Source organism: Platalea leucorodia, assembly GCF_965183815.1.
Source record: "Platalea leucorodia genome assembly, chromosome: 16".
Taxonomy (NCBI): Eukaryota; Metazoa; Chordata; class Aves; order Pelecaniformes; family Threskiornithidae; genus Platalea; species Platalea leucorodia.
Window position 1 is genome coordinate 5,016,549 of NC_138838.1, and position 22,272 is coordinate 5,038,820.

Here is a 22,272-nt window from a genome sequence, read left to right on the forward strand (position 1 = left end):
CTAAAATCCTTGTCGAAACATGTCAGGTTAGAAACTTCACAGCTTTGCTTGGGGGGAGCGGTTCTATGACACTTGGATCATAGAACATTTACTCACCTCTTTGTTTTATTGGGCTGTGTCTTGATAAAGGGGGGGAGATGAAGAATGACTTTGAGGTAATGATGAAAGACTGAAAGCATAGAGTGCTTTAGGTCTGCTGGATTAGAATAATGGACCAGCTACTCATGCTCTTTCCTGCATTAGACCTCTAGCATGTCTGGAAACATTATTGTTTTGTAAAGCATAGACTACTTCTCCTGTAGGGTAATACTAAAATTCATCCGACCTCACTTCCTGCAATATGCTGAAAGCTCTCAACTCACTTTTAATTAGAGAGATGTAGACAGTGCTTAAATTTACTTTCACTGAGGCATAATGTTTATTTTGAGGCTTTGAGCATAAAGCTAGCCTGTGCCAACGTAGATATCACAGAGACTATTAAGGATCATAGCTGTAAAAGTTAAAAAAAGCATAATGCCACTAGTTGGGTTACTGTTCTGCAATTTTTCAACTTTTTATATAGTGGAATAATACTAAAGCTGCTGCTTAGTGTATTTATGCACAATGTGGCACTGCTCTGAATTACAGTCCTTAATACTACTACAGAAAGGAACAAGGGTGGGAACTGTGGTATTGTTCCTTATTGTTTTTGTTCCTTATCGCCTTTTTAGGAAGAAACAATTCTTTGTTGACTTGCAATTTATTGCATGGAATAACATGGTTTAGATGTTTTGGCTCTTTTTGACAAGTTTAATGTTTTTCTCCTCTTGGAAATGAACAGGTGTGTAAGTAAAGAGTGTGCTTGGGTGAAAGTGTTGCCTGTAATGTTTAGGCCTGGCTATTTGAAATAGTTGAATCTTTTTGAGAGGACCAGCAAATAGGAAGCTATTTCAGGTTTGAGGCTCCTTTTCAGCTTCCAAAGCAGGGAAATCATAGCTCTGGCAAAGAAAAAAACCCTCTCCTATCTGTTTAGAAATGGCTTTTCACCCAGAGGCCTGCACAATGGATGCTACTGAGACATAAGGCAGCTTCATAATGTTTCATGTTTGGGACAGGCTAGTCACCTCTTCCATATCTATGTGGTTTATCTGGAAAAGAGAGTCTGCCACTTAAAATCACATTAGTTGATTTTGAAGCCTCTTTGAAGCTGAGCAGAGAAAGTATCTGCGAGCTTCTCTTATTGTAGGACTCTTCCCTTTACTTCTCGGTGGTTTGCTGCATGTCTCGTGTCTGTCCAGTGGGAGCTGAGTAAGGCTGTCGTTATCCAGCCACCTTCCTTTGTGCTGAGCAAACAAACCATCTGTCAAAACTTTAGGGCTAATGTGAGGTACCACTACATAGAAATGCATCTATTCGTGTCCAATCTTGACATCAGGTTATGTAGTCAGATGTCTTTTTAATCAGTTCCAACTTTTTCTGCCCCTAGGAACTGGGTGGAAGTGATACTCTTTGCAGTATTTGCGCTAGATATAGGCATGTGTTTGCTCAGAGCATCTCAGAAATGCCAGTGCAATGAAATCATGAGGCAGGGGAATATCCCCCTGGACATGGTTGTGTAACCAAGTTGTACTGAGTCTGTAGAGTTAAGAACAGGTCCAGTCCTGTTTCTTCTGGGTGTCGTCCTGTACCCCCCTCTTTTTTTTTGGTGTGTGTGCTCTAGGGGGGAGTTGTTTTTGACTTTGCAGATGGACAAGACTCTTGGTTCCTGCTTTCTGCTTCTAAGTGGAATAAAAAGACCGAGTACGTGTGGTGGGAAGGGAGTGCCTCATAAAGGCAGTGTAGGCAAAGGCGTTTTATGAAAGATACCCGTTTCATGTGAGGACAGTTTTGGGGGTGGACCCTGCAGAAGTGAGGAAGGGGGCACAGCAAATGTGATTGCAGGCCCTGAGTACTAAGGTTACTGGTCTTCTGTGTGAGAAACTGGAATAGGATGCTCCTTACCCCATGCACGTTGGCTGTTAGAGCTGTTTAGGACTAAGAAAAGGCAGCAGCACAGGTGCTAAATGAGCTAAATGCTCCTTTTGCCCTGTTGTGATGACCTTGTGAGATGGAGTTTCTCAGTTAAGGCACTGCACAACTTCCCTTCTGTCCTTGGCTTGTTTTGTGCCTGGGGTCAATCAACATCTGCTTTTTCCCCCACAGGACTTCGCTTATTTAGCTGTTCAAAAGTGTGGTGCTGGGAGCTCTCAGCTTGGTTTGAAATGCTTCTTCTCATCGCGAAAAGGCTTGGGGCAGATGGGCTGCCGCGGCTGTTGGGATGACATAACGTCTCCATGCAGAGTCTCCCATTGGCCTGGTGCTGTGGTGCTTGGTGGGGTGTGGTAGCCCTGAACGGAAGGGCAGACATTTCTTTTTTGCTGTGTGCTGCTTAGCCCTTATTAAAGTCAGATGTTTCTAACCCCTTCCTCCAGGCTCTCATTATTGCTGTAAACACAGCAGAGCAGAGGGAGCTTTTTCAAATCCTCATTTGAAGCAGCAATGGGTGACAGCTCTCCAGTGTGCCTGTGTGTGAAGGGGGGTTGACATGAATTTAACACTTCAACCCAAGGGAGATTCAGCTTGTGTTTTCCCTAAAGAAAAAGACTACTTTTTTTTTTTTCCATTTGATGACACTTCTCTTCCTCCTGCCTCAGGTTGCTTGGCTTCCTGGTGTTCTTCTTGCCTGATTCCCTCTTCTGCTTCCCGAGAACTGGTCTGGTTTCTGCCACCCTGCTCAGTGTGGGCTGTCTGGCTGCTTGTCTCATTGCTGTATCTTGTGCAAACTTTGAGTTGTTTGCATTTTCAGGTGGCAGTGAAAGTGATACCAGCTAAAATACGCTTTCTGTTGCTGTGCTAGGATGACTAAAAAAGGCTCTCCTAGAAGAAAACACCTAGATCTGGCTGTCAGTAGCTCCGTATCTCAGCTGTACCTGTTCCAGATTTACTGTGGGGCTCTGACAGAAGGTTATTTTTCAGCTTTTTGTGAAGGGAGAAAGAGAGGAGAGACTGCCATGGTAACAGGATCTGAGATGCTTCCTACCTATAAACTGTGCTTCACACAGTGTGAGCTACCATAACCCCCTGCAGGGGAACTTATGAATCCTTGGTATCTCTAAATATAAGCCATTAACTTTGAGGTGTAATAAGGCTATTTATAACCTTCTTACATGCGGTTCTCCAAGAACTATATCCTTTGCAAATCTACTTATGTGTCTCAAATATCTGCCTGTTTGATATCATTCTTTTTTGAGCTGAGAAATTCTTGGCCCAGTGAGGTATCGGAGCTGCTTTGTGCATGGCATCTGACTTGGTGAAAGCTGTGTTCCTGCAAGATCTCTGAAGATCTCTGTAAGATCATCTGTGTGACTTGTTTTCGTTTCATTTTTTGCATCTGACTCTAGTCTTGTGTGTCTTGTTGTCAATTGAGCTCAAGATGCTGGTTCTGAACTGTCAGGAGCTAAGTCAGATGTTAGGAAGATCATTGTCATTTTGATGCTGTATTTAGTCACTGGATGCTAGATTTCCTTCTGGAAATCTAGGCTATCCTAAGACATTTGAAGATGAGCTGGCCTCTTGCAAGGTTCTTGAAATCTGGCCCCTTGAGTCTCTGGCTTGGTTTAAATTGCCTTTCAAGAGTTTCTGGCACATGGGAGGTAGAGAGCGCTTTTCTCATTTGGTACTCTACATCCCCAGGAAAACACTGATTTAATTAGTGGTCATTGCAGCTTTGAGGTGAACTTTTTGTGCTGTTTTTAATGAACTTAAAGCTAAAATGGCAGCGATCCTGAGAACTGAGCTGTCAGCTTGTGTCTGTCACTGGCACTAGCAGTACAGGACAGAGAAAATCTGATATGCTTAAGCTTTAGTATTTCAACGTGGCAAACCCCACTAACCTAAACACTGAGGGGGGAGCTGCATTCTTTGCTATGCCTAATCTCTATTTTGTTAAACATGCATTCCTGCCAGAACTTTATTGGACAGAACAATAGTGACCAGCTGGGCAAGTGACCCTGGCTTTTCTGGTCGGCAGAGGAATTCAGCATCTGAGGAGTTCAGATTCTCATGTGCAGCTTAAAGTGATCTGGATTTAGTTGCTTTTAATTATCAGCTGGCTGATTCATAACGCTTTGTTTTCCACCCTCTTTCCCAAGAAAAAGACCATTCCCTTAAATGCTCAGTGTATATTCTATAGAGCAGCACAAAGTCTGGGAACTGAGACTTGCAAGTTCTTGGTCTCTCTTTCCCCTAAATAAAATGGGAATAGTAATACTTCCCTTCATGTAAGGGAAGGCTCTGGGGAGTATTTCATGAGGGTGTGGTTAGATCTTAGAGGGAAGGCTGCAAAATCCAGTGTATTGTATATGAATATATGCAGAAGTTTATAATAAATCTATGAATGATAATACTTGGCACTTGTATAAACTTCCACTCTTACAGAACAGAGGTCGTTGTGCTCCCTGTTTACTGCACCTCTCTGAGCCTGGATGACTGAAATTAGTCTTTGGGAGTTAGTCTTTGCCTGATCTTTGCAGAGAAGGATTTAGTTTGGAGGGCAAGCTGAGAGGTGGCAGAGGGAGGTGCTGAGCAGGGCAGGCTGGGTTGAACAGCAGTGGAGGGTTGGGTGGTGGTACAGGCTGTGGTGCTTTCCTTTCCCCAGCTGCAGTGACAGGTTTGTGGGAGGCTGAATGTGTGACATACCTATAGGAGCAGCACTGACTGACGGGGTCAGTGCAAAAATGCCTGCAACAACGGCTGCTACCAAATGGTACCAACCTTTGCGCAAAGGCAGGTCCGGGCTGTGATGCTGCAAGCTTTCTCTGTTCCCGTGCAGTGTCTGAAGTACAGCAGAGAGCAAAAAGGCAAATTGGCTCTGTAGGATGTTACAGCACTTGGCTTAATGCTGCTGTAAATCAGCGTAACCTGCAGCAAAATATATAGTCTCCCTGCAGTGTATTTCAGGATACAGCACTGAGCCAAATGGTTTAAACTATCACACAGTAAAATGCTGTCTCTTGGGCCACTGTTACTGGAAGTCACTAATGTATATCACAAATGATACAAAAATTTTGGATTACAAAGTTGTAGGAATTCTTAGGCTGTAGGCCTGTGGATAAGCTTTGAGTGAGTGTGCATTGCAAGCAGAAATAATAAGATCCCATTTTGCCAAGCACCAGAAAAATACTTGAGTCCTGATAGTGTAATTAAAAGTCTGCTAAAATCCTTTCAAGACCTCTGCAACCAAACCCATTGGAAATTTATTGCAAGGACCACAGCGACATACTCATTTTCTTGGGTAATGTCCTTTGAAACAATCAAGCTCTCTCATTATGTCTGTCAGGCCCTGCCAAGTGGTTATTGGCTTCTGAACTAGAAGGTTTTCAAAGCAGCTTCTGGTAATGACTATAGAATTTTGCTGAAAGTAAACTTTCAGCTCCCAGGTAGCTTTTGGAGGAGTTGCTGCGTAACCTTTGGGAAGGTAAGGATGAAGCTGTGTCTGTCTGTACTGGGTGGGAAGAGAGGGGAGAGGTGGGAATGTGGAAATGATAGGAATCGTCACAACTTGTCTCTTGAGCTGAGTGCAACCAGAAACTAGATTAGTTTGTATCGGACACACCAGCTGGTTGAGCCTGGGAGTCACCTTGTGCTACCCACGTCCGGGTTATTGATTTGTAGCTGAGCATCTCTGTGGCCTATGGAAGCAAGGCTCACTTTGCAGGGCACCTCCATGAGCTCTGATGTGTGTGGCTGTTTGTTTTTTTTTTTTTTTTTAAAAAAAAGCAAAAAAAAAAAAAAAACCCAAAAAAATCCCCCCAACCCCAAAAAACAACAACAAGGAAAAAAAACCCACACCAAACCCCAGAGAAACATTTGACTGGGACTGCACACCCCCACGTGGCTTGTGGCTCAGATATTGCCAGTAATAATTGAATAAGTGTATAGGCTATTCCCATGGACATATCAACAGCAAGGGGAAACAGTTCAATAGTTGTTCTGTTGCTCCATGCTCTGAGGTTCAACCAACCTTCTTGATTTGCGTCCGTGAGTGGTTTCAACTGAAACTCGTACCAGTTGTTTTCTGCTGCAAGAAGTACATGACATGAGTCTGTTACAGCCATTTGATTTGACATTCAGCACTGCGTACAGTGAGCGCTGGTGTCCAGTGACTGGACTGGTGTATGGCATCCTTATGTGCTTTCTTATAAATGGGTCAGGTGAGCACTGTTGTGATGGCAGCTGCTGCAGTGTGGCTGTGTTTGGCATCATCCTTTGCTGAGATGCTGCATGTAAAAATTTGTCCAAGCTACACTGGAAGTTGTAAAGGAAAACTCTCACGTATGTGTGTATGAGGGAGAAAAAGCACAAGCGAGTTTTAGCTGTGATGTGTGAAGGCTGTTTGCATACATGCTTAGCATAATAATAAACTGTAGACTGTTACTGAGCAGCCATGTGTCATTCACAGGTTTCCTGGTTTGCCTGCAGTAAGTAAAGCAACAGTACGCTGTTCTTCCCAAACTACAAAAAAGGTAGCAGAAATACAGAAGAACCGTCAGCCATCAATAAAATTCAGGTCATAACTACTTGTTTTAATCACACTTTTATCTTCCACGCTCTTCTTTGTATCTCTCTTCACCCTCTGAATGTTCTGTTTCTGAAGAAATCTGTGTAAATAGGAGAGGAGAATAAAAGGTCAGCTGTCTTTAATGGCTTTGCCTTGAATTTGCCACAAGCTTTTGCAAGTAGTACGTGTCTAAAATGGGATGTGGGTGTATCCTAGTGTCAGTCGCTGCTGCTTTGCGTGCATAGACTGAGACTCTTCTCACCAATAACTCTAGACCGTCCCGCTCCCAGCAGAGCGGTGAGGGATGCCTGTGAAGCCTTTGCTTTAGGAGGATGGATCATTTGCGTACATCAGTTGCACCCTTACCAAATTCGTGGTTAAAATGCTGTTGTGGAGTTTTCCACTTTGCCTTGACGGAGACAGCTAGGTTGCTCTGCCCTTTTGCATTGGCAGGTAATTTTAAACTTCAACAACAACCAAAAAAACCCTACAAACCTCCATTTAATGGAGTTTGCCATACTTATAATTCCCCACAGAACAGGGCAGGAATTTTTCTGGCCAAATGTCTGTACCCCTCCTTCAGACCTCCTGCTGTCCCCTCTCTCTTGCTCAGTGCTGCTTTTTCCCCATCCAGTTTCCCACGTGTGTACTCGGGAATGTTTCAAGGCAGTGTTATCATTCCTAAGGAATCTACTGTGCGTGCACAGGCTACAGAGGTTTTTTTTTCGGCTGTTATTACTTGGCCAAATCAAACCCATTTTCCACCTGGATACCGAAATGTAGATCTCCTCCCTCAAGACTATCTCCCTTCCAAATAGAGGCTTCCAAAGCACCAAGGCACTAAAGCGATTTCTTAGATTGCTCAAGAATTTTTTAATAATAGGGAAAGGTGTTGGTGTTTCTCTCACAAGAGAAAGGATTTCTTTTTTTAAGATTATTTTTTTTTCTAATGGACAAACTGGATTGCAGCAAGATTTAAAAGGAGAACACAAATAATTGTTCTTGGCTAGAAATGAGGTATGGAGACTGCTTCCAAAACCAGTGAAAGCTCGGTTAGATGTGTTAAAAGCAGAAGAACCTTTTAAATTGCAAATAGGTAGGTAGAGCACTTCGTTTTGAGATGTCTTTGTACAGTCTATCTATAGACAGATATTGAAATGCAGCTGGCTCTGTGGTTGGAACATACACTGTCTGCTTAAGAGTGAGTTTAAAACTTGATGAGGCAATACAGAGTGTTCACTAGCAGGGGTTTGGAACTACTGTGTGCAGAAGAGCCGATGCACAGCACATGCGATGTAGTTACTTTTTATGGCATTGGACCGATGCAGTCCGCAGTGTAAGAGCGGGAGCCTGGAGAAAGGTGAAAAGGAGGTTGCTGGTATAGCAGATGATCGCGCGCCTGTAACTACAGCGTCCAAGCTGTGTTACGTTCGCGTGGAGCTTTGAATGAGGCTTCCACTTTGTGCGGAGAAAGCCCTTTGAAAGGGCTCATGACCGGCAACGGGGAAGTGTTTTAGAGCAATTCATTACTACATTTAGATGGGTGCTGGGAACGACTGGCTTGAGAGGCAGGCAAGTAAGGGAAAGATGTGATCACCTAACCACCCGTGGGTGTGGATGTGTGCTTGTAAAGGATATTGCTAGTTTACTACACTGAAGATGATTTTTGAGAGTTTTAGGCTGTGCAAGTAGGAATTTATTAACCTTAAAGCTATTGAGACATCCTCCCGCCTTAGCTCACTGTCTCTGATCTCTCTCCCAACATGCACTTGAATCAAAACTGACTGTTGTAAAGGGCAAACTCAGCTCTCTGATCACACAACAGATCTCAGTTTTGATGTTCCTACTTCCCTACACATGAAACTCCCATGGGTGTGACTGGAACAATAGGATTATTTTCCAAATTATTTTTTATTGTAGTTACGCCCAGGACAGCCTTCTGCCAGACATGGCAGACATGGAATAAAAAGTTTTCAATTTAAATAGCAAATTAACACACAGGCTTTGGGTTTTGTTTTTCAGACTGATTAACGCTTTGAATACCCAGGCAGAGAGGTTTTGCAAGGCTTTGTTTTTACTGAACTGGGGCTTTGTGTGGCTCATCTTAGGGATCTCTGAGCTGGGCAAGTGAAAGACAGCCTGCTTTATCTATTCCACGCAACACAGCCTGGCATTCAGAACAACCTGGCATATCAGTAGAGCAGCTACTGGAGAAAAGTGCTTTGCTCTTGGAGTACAGGCATGTTGGTAGGTACAGCTGTCTCCAAAAAATCTTCCTGGAGCACCAGCAGTAGTCTTGTCTCAGGCCTAATGCAAATGCTGGCTGATGGGCATCTGAACTTCAGTTGCCTCACTGAACGGTAAACTGACAAATCAAAAAGGGAAAAGAGGAATTGCTGATCTCAAAGCAATGTAAGTAGATGGATTTGTCTAGACTGGCTTCTTATTTCTAATCACCTCCTCCAGCACAGGAAGCATTAGAAAGCTGTAGGGTTTTCTTGCGTTTGAGGAAAGGCTGTTTCTTTAGCAGTTTCAATGAGGATGTTGTCATGTCTGGCTCTTTATATGGTAGTCACCTGAAACAGAAGTGATGTGGAATAAAGCTGAGCCTGCACGCTTACTGTGACTTCGCTCTAAACAGAGGTCCCCTTGGCTCATTAAATCCAGCTCCCAACAATGGTGGGCAGCCACACAGTAGATAAATACTCTAAAAAGGTCTGCTGCGTAGTGCCTCGTACACCAGAGCCCACAAACTCCTTTGCAAGTTGCTGAACAAATTGAAGACCTAGACTGGACTGTAATGTGCCACAGGAAAAGGGAAGGAGGGAGGGCAGGTGGAAGAAGTGTTGCTAGAAGAGTTCTGGGTTCTGTTTACCTGACACAGATGTCTGAACAGGTATTTCCAGTTGCATCCTAACACTTGTGAATCTAAGCTGATGCTCTGATCTGCTTTCCAATGCCTTATTGGGCCCACAGGACGCTGCTCTGAGTGTTGAAATGGCTCAGGAAAACAAATCTGTATTCCCTTAACGAGAAAAAGCAATGTTTTGTCTGTGGGATCTCCTTCAATATATATTTTTTTTTTTTTTTTCTTTTTAGCTATTAAAAGGGTGTACCTGTCTCCAATGGCAGTAATATCTCTGCTGTACAGCTCCAGGAAAAACCCGAAACATGCACGTTACATGGGCAGATTAACATCATGCAATTAATAGGAAGCAATGACTTGATCGTGCTATCCTAATTTTTTTCTTTGATACGCTCAGTGCTCTCCTTTTGACATTGCCTTTTGTTCTTGTTGTAATTTGTGGTTTTTGGTGCCAGTATAATGCTAATGAAAAACACTGCTTCATTTAGGCAAAGTCCCTGTGTTCCTGTCATGCATGTGGCTTTCATTGCTGCTGGTAAGTGCTGGGTGTTTGGCAACAGAGGGCTGAATGTGAGGCACAAAGATGCCCTGTTGTCTGTACAGAGCTCTCTAAGCAAAAAAAATAAGTTCAGGAGCAGACCCTGTTCAATCCTTGGAGACTAGCTGTTGATGTATGCAGATACAGGCCCTACAGGGCTAAGTACGTGATTTGAAGGAGATGCTGAAAACCAGCAAGAGCCTGATTTGTCTGTTTTGGAGGGCTCAAATTGTGCAAAGTGTTGTTTTGTTATGATGTAATGTAGCACGGGGAATTAAAGACAGCTATGGGTACCGACTTTATGGATAGTGGAGAAGACTCCGTAGCCACAACGGAAGCACTAGTAAAGAATAGGGTGCTGTTATAGGGTTGCTGACTCCTTATGCTAGTTTTCTTAATGTCTTTCTCTCTGCAAAGGTTTTGAGGACAAGCAGGTGTGTGTCAGTGTCCTGTTTTTCCACTTATAATTCCCCCTCCACCTCCTCCTAATTCAAAGTTAGAGTTTAATTCTGAATGAATTTATGTTGGTGTAAATTTAGAGGTACTGACTTTGATAAAAGTAAGTCTTATACTTTATTAAAGACCAGGGGCACTGTCCTCAACATAAGCAGTTCCAGATCAGATCTTCAGAGGAGGACATGCAGACAAGTGCCAAATGTCATCTTTGAACAAGGGGTGTATTTCAGGCAATCAGTCGGTGTTCCAAATCCCAGCTCTATACTGTCAATCAAGGTCTTACGGATTTTTTTTTTTTCCTTGACACCACCCCTCCCTTCAAGGTCAAGCTGTCTAGGAATGAACAAATGAGTACTATGGATGTATTGGCAATAGCAAGGTAGGAGACCCATCTGCAACCAGGTTATCCAGCTGTGCAAAAATGTTTAGACTCAGGTTCTTCATTTGAAAGGCTCTAATTCAAGGAGCTTTTATGTTGCAAAAGTGTCATACTTGGTTGTAATTGTGCATGATTTCCACGCTGCGTGGATATCTAATGCCAAATTCCATCAAGTCAGTCTAATTTAACAAAGACAGATTCCATGGATGTTTTTATACGTTTCCTCTTTCCTCCCTCTGTGAACACTGGAAACTACTGTCTTCTCATTGATTGCGATAAGCTTGGGGGAGGGAGCAGCAAAATAGTCCAGTGCCTAGAAGAATGCCTGTAAAAGCAAAGCACTTCAAAGGAGTGAACCTCCCTTTTATTTCTGAGCACTCAGTCATGGACTAACTTCTTTCATTTTCATGATGAAGGTAATTATGGTTCAGGTCAACCATATTTATTGTTTGATTCGGTTGGAACATGCCACTAGCAAACTGAGAGGAGCTGGGTAGTGGGTATAAATCAGAGAGGGGGACTTTATGCTAGAGAAATACTTCTTGTGCCTTCTCACCTCTTTCCCCTTATACGTGCATAAACAGATACATAGGCACAGAGGTGCATGTATTGAACATGATTAATTAATTTCTGATACTACCTGCCTGCTCAACCTTTTTTAAGTCCTCATCTGCCTCTGTTATATTCTGCATTTATATTAGTGCTGATGTACAGGGTGGATCTACTGTACAAATGAATCAAGCGTGTGCAATAGACAAGTGCTATCGTCTTCTGAGCCCCTCCTTCATTAGCTACAGCAGCTGGAAGGTGCCTTGTGAATGAGGTGGGGGATTGGAAGAGAAGAGGAATGGTCTCATGGCTGAAGAAGCTGAATGTTGCTCTGGGGACCTGGATTCTCTCTTTGTCTCTGAAAAAGAGTTGCACCCGTGGCTCCATACTATTTGGCTCTTGTGCTTCTAGGCTTTTAATAATTCCAGTAGGGAGAGGTTTTTCCCTTAACTCCTGTAACTTCAACGGCTGCAGAAGGATAAGGCAAAATTTTGTGCAGTTTCCTATGAATTGAAGTGAGTTCAGCCCTCAAGGTAATACTGTTTGGAAGGTCAGCCATGCACACAACAAAGCGAGGAAAGCATAGTTAAATGCGCTTGGCTGCAGAACTTGCTGAAGATTAAAGCTATGGTGCAGGCTGAACTACATTTTCCTCCTAAGGTAAAGATTCCTCTAGGACTAAACTCCCTCCAGCAATCTCTGATAATCTTCTTTGTGTGGGAAAACTTAGGGCTTATTGGCAACTCAGTAGTTGAAGTGCACTAAGCGCAGAACATACTGCACCTTGGGGAAGGGTTATGCTATTGGGAGGTACCTAGATAAACTGTCCCATCTTACTCTGCTAGCCAGAACTTTTTATGGCCACTTTTTTCAAACTCTTACTGGGGGTGTGTGTGTGTGTGCAGAAAGACTGGAGTTCCTTCCAGTCTTTGTCTGACCAACATAGCGGAGTGGGAGACCTGGAACTTGTCTTATTCCTGTTTGTGCCTCTGGCTCTCTACTGCTTCAAATGGCTGCTGCTGTCTGGCTTCAGAAACACCAGCAGTCTTCCAGTTTTATTTGTTTCCCAAAATGAATGGGCTGTTACAAAGATTTTTCTCCCTCTTTCACAGGAGTCAGGGTAACCTCTATCAGTGACTATGAAGTACTCAGTGGGAGTAAGGCATGCGTAAAACATCAATATTGACAACAAGATTACTGTGGCTTGTCACGTCTTCTGACTTGCAGACCTCTTAAAACTTTGTAATGGAAGAGCAGACTCTGCTTTGAACTGAACTTTGCCATCATAAGCTTGTGTACAGCCACTCCCTCGTCCCTGCCAGGTGATCTTTCATGGATTCCTTAGCAATGGTCCATCAATTTACAGAGCTAATTCAATCCATCAACTCTGAACATTCTAATATTGTGGAGACTGCTGCTCACAATTGAATTTTGTAGCTGGCTCTTTGCTGGACAACGAGCTGAATGACAGCCTTGGATCCTAAAACCTAGTGACCTGGGGTGAGCACGAATATGGTTAAGAACAGGAGAAACTTAAGCCCAGCTTGGTTTTTATCTGAGCTTTCCACTAACATGTGATGGGATTGCTTCCTTTTTAGCCAGGTCACAGCAGTAAGGAGTGATCTGATCACAGCCAACTGAATTAGCTGGTAAACTTGATCCTGATGAGAGTCAAAGCACATTCAGGGATGTGTGTATTTGTGAATAAGAAGGGAATAATGTAGTTATGTAGAACTGGACGGTTCAGAAAGAGATACCCCAGAGAGCCTGGCAGCCTTTGAATCTGGATTTCTTGGCAAGTAGAGGGCAACTTCTGCTCGTGGCCTCAGTGGAGTATATAAATAACTAACCCCTCTTAATGATGGGCTCCAGCACACAACATATGGATTGCTGTTCTGGCAAAGCAAGTGGGATTCTCTACTATTTACACAGAGAAAAGGGCACGGTTCACTTTCATTGAGTCAGAACGGCAACTTTTTCCCAGTGAAAGTCAGCGACCTTCTGATTTTATTGAAATTCCTCTCTAGGATTGCAGGGAAATTGATAGCTCCAGTGAAAAATGTTATGAGGAAACTTGGGGAAATCTATCTAGCTATCAAAACACTCCTACTGTTTTCTGTGCTCTAAATGTTGATCTCTGCTAAGTATAGCACACAGTGTGTTATCCTTATGGAAACAAAAAGATAATTCAGTGCAGTTGTTTACACAGCACAAAGCTTTAGGGCAAATCACAAGCATCAGAAATGCCAACCTTATTGAGAGACTTCTATAATATTTATTGGGAGTGGGGAGGGTCAGTTTATGCCCAAACACATGCAACAGGTGCTGATGAAACAATACTGCATATAAAGTTGTCTGTTTGTTTGTTTTCCCCTCCCAGAAAGACTTTGCTTGCTTCTGTCTTGGCCAGTTAAGTCTTGGTGATTTGAGCTTTTGTGTTGCACTCTGTGGCATGTGCTTTCATCGAAAGTACTAAAACCACACTAAATCTCCATTTTACTTAGCTCTACAACGGCATAAATGGCTTTGCTCAAACTCGTCTCTGCTGAAAGCGCAGCATTTCACGCTGGTAGGAGCGTGGTGTGCTATAAGGCCATGGATATCAGGAGTTGTAGCCATGTCCTTCACTCCAGTGAATACATCAGCCAGAAGGTCCTGGGTTCCTGTGTGTGGTAGGTGTTGCCTGCTGTAGGTCTGTCCTTAACAGGGCACGGCAGCAAGTCAGTTTTGTGTGTGGAGCTGAACTGTCGTTCCACTCAAAGAAGTGATTAGGCAAGAATGTAGCTGCTTTCATTTTCAAGTTGCACACTCCTGATTACACAGGCTACTTGCTGAGTCCTGATCAGTTCAGCCCAGTGGTTTCTGACATTGTTCAGTTTGTGATCGCTTGTCCAGTGAAATGAAGCCTACTGACAACCAGTTGGCTTTTTTCTTGCAACACCCCTAGAAGGTCCTCCAGGGACCCTCAAGAGTCTGAGAAGCTTGGGTAAAAACCAGCAGTTTGGACTAGGAGAGAAGCAAACATTGCTTTTGGGGATGGCCTCCGTTGTGGTCTGAGTCTTTCTAAGCATTCACAGTGGGCAAATGGGTGGAGGGACGGATCCCTTGCGTACCTTTTGGGTGGTGGGCTTAGGAAACAGTACTGTGCAAATCCAAACGGTGAGAAGTGGGGAAGGGGAAGCTTCCTGTCTGTCACTGTCTTGTCATCTGTGAAATGATTGCTTTAAGCCCATTCAGTCATGCTAGCCAGGAATTAAGCTTTGATATGTGAGTATATGGCTGTTCTGCAACTTACAGTATTTTACCTTGAGTATTTGTTACCTTATGCTTCTCCACCCTCTGCAGTCCCTTTTCTCTCTTACTGTAGGATTACAGGCTGTACAGACATCTAAAATCTCCAGGGGATGAACTGTGCATCCAAATAAAGCTTCTGATGAGGTGTGCAGCAGGTTCAGAAAGCTGGTGGGGTGCAGAATATGGCTTCCTCCTTGGCGTCTGCCTATGGAAGCAAAATGCATCTCAAGCTCCCTGTGTAAGTCCAGCTGCCCTTTGAGGTCCTCTCAGCCTGCTCCATGCGTGCCCTGGGAAGTCAGGTTGTCTTGTCTGCTCGGGTGTCCAGGTGCCTGAAGCCGCGCATCACTGCTCTCGCTGAGTCAGCAGACAGCACGCAACTCCCTCCCACCATCTGCTGAGGGAAGGGTCCATTTAAGCTCAGAATAGTGTTTTCAGAATATCTCCAAATGGAAGCAAACTATTGAGTTTGTTGCTCTAGTTAGCCTGAAATGTCCACAGTAACATCCTGAACCTACACAGTAAATACAATGGGATATCTGCTGGCATCAACACTTGCATTCCCTCTGGAATGACATGTTGTCAGCTGTGATCAAGGTGTGAGATTGTGGTCTGTAGCCCTGGACTGAAACTGTCTAAATCAGTAGTTTGCAGACCATGGTCTGCAGATCCTCAGTTGCCCATGAAAGTCTTCCAAGAATTAAACGGGGGGGGGGGGGGGGGAGGGCATCTCTTTGGAAACGGCTGGGGAAAATAGACCAAGTGAGACTTGCTTCTCTAAGCGAAGTGGTGGAATACCAATTCCACAAGACGCTGCAGGGCATCGTGCTAAATATGCTGGTGATGAGCATGCATGAGATCTGACAGACCCAGCCCTAAAGGAGCTGCTATTTGGATCACTTTGCTTGGTTGGAATATTCTTTTTGAATAAGCAGCAATATATTCTCTGCCATCCTGGATGCGTGCCAGTAAAAGTCCTAAACCTTTCTTGCTAGCATCTGTATGTAATATAAAGGGTCATTTATAATCTCTGTAAGCCATGATGGGGCCTTTCGTCACTTTGTCTGAAGCCTGCTTGCATTCTGGAGACTGTTCTTGCTGACTTTTGGCTTGCAAAGAGAAGTCTTGGGGCGGTTTTGTCTGTGTCTCTGTCGTAGTCACTGTGCTATTATATCTACAGCGAGTCCCAAGCTATATATCCTAATGCATCTTATGATCAACTATGTTCCTGTCTTTCTGTCTCACCTGCTTCTATGCCACAGTAAAAGCCAAACACCTACAAGTTGCATTTCTAGGAAAATTAATGCTATTTATGGGAAGCCAAGAGTCTGATGTTTTGCAAATGGGAATGTAGTTTTCACTCCTGGGTGCATACCTTTAACCAAACTCTCCTTTCTGTTGGTAAAGCGAGAAAGGAGAATATCTTTGGGGTCTGATAATTTTTTTTTTTTTTTTCCCCTCGTGATTCATGCTGTGGTGGTTCTACTTTAGAGAAGACTCTGAGAGTGCTGAGGTGACAAGTGTTGTGGTACTTTATCACTGTCACTGCGCTCCCAGTGTTCCTGCTGAGGAAGGTGGAAGGTTGTCCCTACATTCGAGTGAAGGATCTGTTATTTTGCCATGGGCTATCAGTCCTGTTCAGCCTGGCAAACCCAGGTGATGGCTTCAGGCAAGGAAAGCAATGAATGGAGAGCCTTGGGGAAGCTTCTCACTTCCTGTAATAATTGCTTCCTTTTACAACAGGTCCCTGAGCAGGTCATCTGAAGAAATGAACCTGGGAAAGTGTTGGGTTACTCCCCCCAGCCATGTGCAGGCTCCTGTCCTGTGCACTGCAGCGTGGGAGCAGCCTTTACCTGCAACCGCTGCCTAAGGCTCTGTCACTAGATTGTAACAAGGTCTATCCAGCACTTCTCACTTCCAAGAAAGGCTTTTCCAAGGCAGAAATGACAACTTGACTGCCCAATTTCCTGGACTGGTAAGGGAATATGTGTACCTGAACAGTTTATTCCAAGGACCAGGTAGAGAAAAGGTGCGAGACACCTACTCAGACAACAGCAGGTTTGGACTCGTTTGGAAAGAAAATCTGTGTGCATGCTGGCAGTACCCACTGAACGAAAGCCCTGGCAAAAACAGCTTTGTAGGTGGCTTAAAATAATCAACCTTTCTTGCTGTTTTTGACATAGGCAGCCTGCACAGTGCCACTGTTTAGCTCCAGACCCACAAATCTAGTGCTAGACTCACAAGCTGGTTGAAAATAATCCTTGAAGGAGCAAGATGATGTTAAACCCAGGTCTGTGCAAGGGAAAGCTAAAGAGGGTAACGGTTACTTTCCAATTTCTCCTGAGGAGTTGCAATTTGGAGCTGCCATTATACATTAACCAGAGCTGCCAGATTCCCTCCAGCAATTGTGGAGTCTGCCTCCAGCGCCTGCCTTTCTCTTTGGCATTGTGCTGGAGTATGTGGTGGTGGTTGTCTTTGTTCACCTTCCCACCTCATTTGCCTTCATGAATATGAAGCGCTCTAGTTTCAGCATCAGATATGGAGGATTTTGCTTAGAGTGCAGTTGAATTTTTTTTTTTTTTTAATCTGTCACAGAAGTGCTTTGTGTGTACCCAAGAAGGTGGGACAGGTTGTCTCAGAAGCCCAGCAAAATCAGTATTAGAGTGACTTAATCAGTGTAGGATAATCCAGCTCCACACCATGGACACAGTACTCCTTCCTAGATGACTCTGTAATGGGAGAAGGCCAGAGGGACACCCATACAAGCTGCGTAACAGTTAAAGCATAGCATGTGTAAATAAATATTTGATTTATTTGGATTTCATTGACAACCCAGAAAAATGGTCTTAACATGAGGGGAGGCACTCAAGTCCTTGATAATTATGCTCTGGTTTAAAATGTTCAGTAACTTTATTCTGAATTTGTTAGTATTCATGTCCCTTCATGCTCTGTTAAGTGTTGCTAGTGTGCATACTACTGCTTTGTTCCTCTCTTGTGGTGGGATCAGTTCCTTTCCTCATTGCATGTTAATGAGAAGTTTTGTTTTTCATAATTTTAGGACATATGCTTCTGCCATTATCCTGTCATCTGCCACTATCCTGTCAGGTTCTGTATATTTGCAGTTTGTTTTGCCTGACATGAAATGCTTTTGCCCTGAGGCTCATGCAGAAGTGCTGTCCTTCTGATGGCTGTAAGCACTGTGCTAAAAACATGCTCAGGGTAAATCATACAGAGCTGTGGTTTCCCCAGCCCCTCTTGTACTTGCCCTTTTTCCTGGCTGCTTTTCCTTCCCTGCTCAACAGGCTGTCCCCATGGCATGAGGAGATCTTGTACAGCAATAACCATCTGAACAAACCCCGTGAGTAAGGCTTGGAGAGACAAAATGGCTGATTGCACCATGTGTGCACATGAAATGAAAAAGAAAACTTTCCTTTGACTTATCACATTTCCAGTCTTTAGCTCCTGTCTTTGTTTCTTCTGGTTTTGCTCCCTAAACTTTGTGCAGAAGTTGTGTTGAGCCTGTTAAAAGATCTGCTGTCATCATGTGATCTGAGGGTTCATTAATCTTATCGTTTCCCCCCCTGTTTTGCCCTTTGGTTCTGTGATGTAGATGTTAATAGAGACATTTGGGTACAAGGGTGTCTCATCCCTATATATATGCCCCAGATCCTCGATAAGTCTGAGAGAAGTGGTTCTCTAAGACCTCCCCGCCAGACCGGGGTCACCCGAGATGTGACTGTAGTCCGTGCTTCCTGATGAGGAGATGCAAGTGGGTTTACGGTGAGCGGAGCAGTGTCTGCGGGGAAGGCTGCATGGCTCTGCCTTGATGCAGCCCATGGGCTCGATGGCACTGGGTAGAAAGCCACCCTCTCTCCGGGTGCCCCAGCTCACCCGTCTGGCCGTAGCCGAAGGTTTGGTGAGCAGCCTGCTGGCCCCAGCTTGTTCATTGTGGTCTGCAGTGCTTGGCTCAGCCGCTGGCATGCGTACCTCCTATTCATGGAAATGAGAGTTAGCCAGAGAGCAGGGAGCCTCCTGCAGAGGTAGGAGGGGAATCCAAAAAGGAAACAAAATGCAACAAATGCTGTAAATGGCAAATACTAGAAAAATTAAACTGCCATGGGGAAGGTGGGTTAGGGAAGGAGGAGGGGATGCGCAGGTGCCCGTTTCTACTGTGCAAGGAGTTTGATTTTTTTGTGGTTTTGGTTTTTTTTTTTTTTGGTTGTTCTATGCAAGGTTGAGGAGCCACCGCGGTACTTGGAGAAGGGATTAACTGTACTGGGGGCTCTTTCTTTAAGATGGACAAGGAGCAGGAATCTCCTGCATGTGGAGGAAATGTTTGCACAAGCCCATTGTGTGTTTTGGAACACAAGCTGGTGTCTCCACTTCCCATTAGTGACCCCGGTTCTCATCCCCAATCAGTAGGAAAGTAGCTCTCAAAGCTGTTAACTACATTGAGGTACAAAACCAAAAACGTGAACCGGTATTTGGCAAATAAGAATGATGCTGGCAAGGGGGAAACGAAAGTATCCTTTTTTCCCCTCTTGAGCATGACACTGGAACTTAAAAACATATTTTTTCAGAGAGGGTAGAAAGGGTCTATGGGTCCCAGTTCCCAGGGCTGACACTGCAGTTCCTGCCTTCTCATATGCCTTATGGTGAGGAGGTCTCTCTCACTCTTGTTCTCTTATGAGACAGCATAAGACGCTGGTCCCTCCCTCCCCTGCATTTTCTCTTGCCCATTTTTAGACTGTACCCTCACCAGGACAGCAATATGACTTGTTCGGCACCCAGCTTGTTTGAGCCCTGCTGACAATGAGCTCCACCACAGCAAAAAGCAGACTTTTCCAACTCAGATGTTGTTCAGAATGGTAGGAGGCTGGGGAACGATACCATCATGAGCAGGATGAAATTAAGACCAGTACAATAGGAACTGACTATCAGGAGATTTGGAACACTTTTCTTTGTTTTTCTTTTTTTTTTTTTTCTGAAGTCCTATTGTGTATGATAACTAACAGAACTAAATTATGTACTATAAAACTCTGGCCTCTGAGGACCAAGCAAGAGGCGTTACTGGATTTCTTGTGGTTCAGGATGGCAGAAGCAGGGAATCTTTCTGCAGCTATTGGGAGGAGAGGGTGGGGTGAGAAATGAAGACTTCAAGTTAGGCTAGCTATGGCTGGCAGAAGAAACAACCCCACCCCCAGATACTTGGTCTCTTTTTACTGCAGTCTGATATATGTTGGTTCAGCTTGCTGTCTTACTGGGGCTAACAGTGTCCTTTCTCTCTGCAGGCATTGGTGTCACTATACGGTTACACGGACAGTTTCCTGCCAAGTGCAGAATGGGTCAGAAACAGTGATCCAGCGAGTTTATCAGAGCTGCCGGTGGCCAGGACCTTGTGCCAACTTAGTGAGGTAAAAATCTTCATGTCTCACGTTGCCCAAATTTTCCTGCACTTCTCGTTAAATTGGTTAGCTTTTAAGTACTGCATAGAGGGTTGAGATCAATGGGTCAGATGTTGATATCCTGTGTCTTGGTGGTGCAACTAAAGAATGCCACGGGTGTCAGCTGCAGAGTACTTATACGTGAAGGTAAGTGTAGTATTAGGGACGAGCTATGTGAAACAGTTCAGCTTAGGCTGTAATGCCCATTTGTACTTCTCAGCACAGGAGGCTGCTGCTAGTCAGGCATGAAGGTAAATAAATGTGAAGTCCAACAGAGTGCAGTGTGACTGAACAGGGTTAGCAGGGATGCCGGACCAATGGCACTATGAGGCTTGTTGGTATCAAGTCCTCATACTCGGGTCTTTAAGGGTAATATTGATCACGTACACTGGAAAGCTGTGATCAAATTCCTTGCAGTTGGTGATGGACAAAGGTAATGTGCCCTGTACCTTTCAGAGTGGAATTTCCTTACAGCACCTCTTACTCCTGCATCTCAATATCCTTTAGACATATGCATGAAAGCACAATGTCCCCTCACCCCAGATGAGAAACAAAGCTTAGAGACAGTGACTTGTCAAAAACTCGCCCTGAGTCTGCGCTGTTAGCCTGCTTTGCCTTTCAATCATTTACAGTCTTGGGACCCACCTACATTTAAGAAAAAACAAAAGTGTGAGATAGCTGTCCCCAGCTGCCACCTTTCAGTACGCAAAGTGTCTTTGTATTGTTGAGCTTTGCCTTCTCTGAAAGACATTCTCAGAGCAGAATAGTGTTACCCACCCATCTGGGAATTGGTGCAAAAAAGCCATTGTGCTCTAAATTTACACCTAGCTTCTATAACAATTTCCCATGTAGACAAGCCCATAATTTAGCTCACAAAGCTTAGTCATTGTATTGCTATTGTTACCAATTCACCCACAGGGCACTGATTGAGGTCCTCTTGTAGGTGATAACCTAGCCAGAATACGGTTGAAACACCCACTTAAAAACCCAGGAATCCACCTTCCCAATCTATTCTTGCAACTCTTCATCTGGAATTCACATTTTCCATGTGGCAGTTACCACAGTTGGTTCTCCAGTTTCTACTTGGCCACTGGTCAGTCTAAGTTTTTTCACTTGTAATATATCTGCTTTGGTGTCTCTTTGGTCTTGTTTTATGCAAGGCTGTGGTTGAAACACTTAATATTTTACACTGTCATGGCCAAACTTCTGCTGAAGCTTTTTTAATTTCCCAGACTTTTTACACACATAATTGTCATTAGAAACTTGTGAGCTTTCACCTTGTCTCCTAAACTTGCCAAAAATCTTGCTTATTTTTCCTTGTTAACATAACTGTAGTTTCATAAGTACCAAACAATTGATCATGTTACTGGTAAAAATCCTTTTTGTGGGCTCCTGCAGTTACTCACATACATGGATTCTTACACTGTTAACTCAGAGACTTTAGGAGTAATGTGTGCTGTTGTGACATTGTTATTCATGGAACGTTTTCAGTTTCAAATGTAGTTTGGTTCATTTGCCTGATGAGTCCAATTGTTTGGAGACAATGCAGAATGGCAGCAGACTTCTCAATTTTTCTTTCTATGTGAAAATATCATGGAAAGAAGCTGGGGTTATTGATATTTAAGATCTCAGCTGCTGAAAGCTCAGCTGACAGGAGCTGTGTTTCTGGAAGACAACTGCCATGAAGAAACCTACCAGAAGAGATGGGAGGACACTAATGCTCTGTTCCCTTGCAAGTGGGAGGAAACGCAAGCGAAGTGATTGGCACCCTTTCAAGGAAATGACTACACTGTCTGTCCTCTAATCATGCATCATATGACTTTCTTGCATGAAGTAGAGGAAGACCCTGGACCTCTCTTTCCCAAGGACCTCCATAAAGCTGCTGACAAATGCTGGACCCACCCAGTTATCAACAGAGGTAAAGCAGGAGCGGCATGTGCCGGTTCCTGATCGTTTCCTGTACTGCCACTGTAGGAAAGGGGGAGCCCCAAGAACAAGTAGCAATGAAGTTGAAGCCACTGAGGTCTTGAGAGTTGAGTGGGTTCTTGGATAAGTTATCCCCACCCCAGACATCTTTTATAAGTGGTTGCTTTTTTTCAGTAGTGCGTTTGACTTCTGATAATGGAATGAAAAACAGCCACTGAAAAGGATTGATCTTGTGACATGTAACTA

General features: G+C 44.0%; 1 protein-coding gene across 1 annotated transcript in view; it reads left to right on the top strand.

Moving 5' to 3' along the window:
- The window catches only part of COL26A1 (collagen type XXVI alpha 1 chain), a gene marked incomplete at both ends in the record, with an annotated part of 177,283 nt that overhangs the window by 5,336 nt on the left and 149,675 nt on the right, over window positions 1-22,272 (top strand). Inside the window, one exon of the mRNA XM_082328198.1 lies at window positions 19,948-20,070. Coding sequence (XP_082184324.1) covers window positions 19,948-20,070 — 123 coding nt within the window. The remainder of the gene's footprint in view (window positions 1-19,947; window positions 20,071-22,272) is intronic.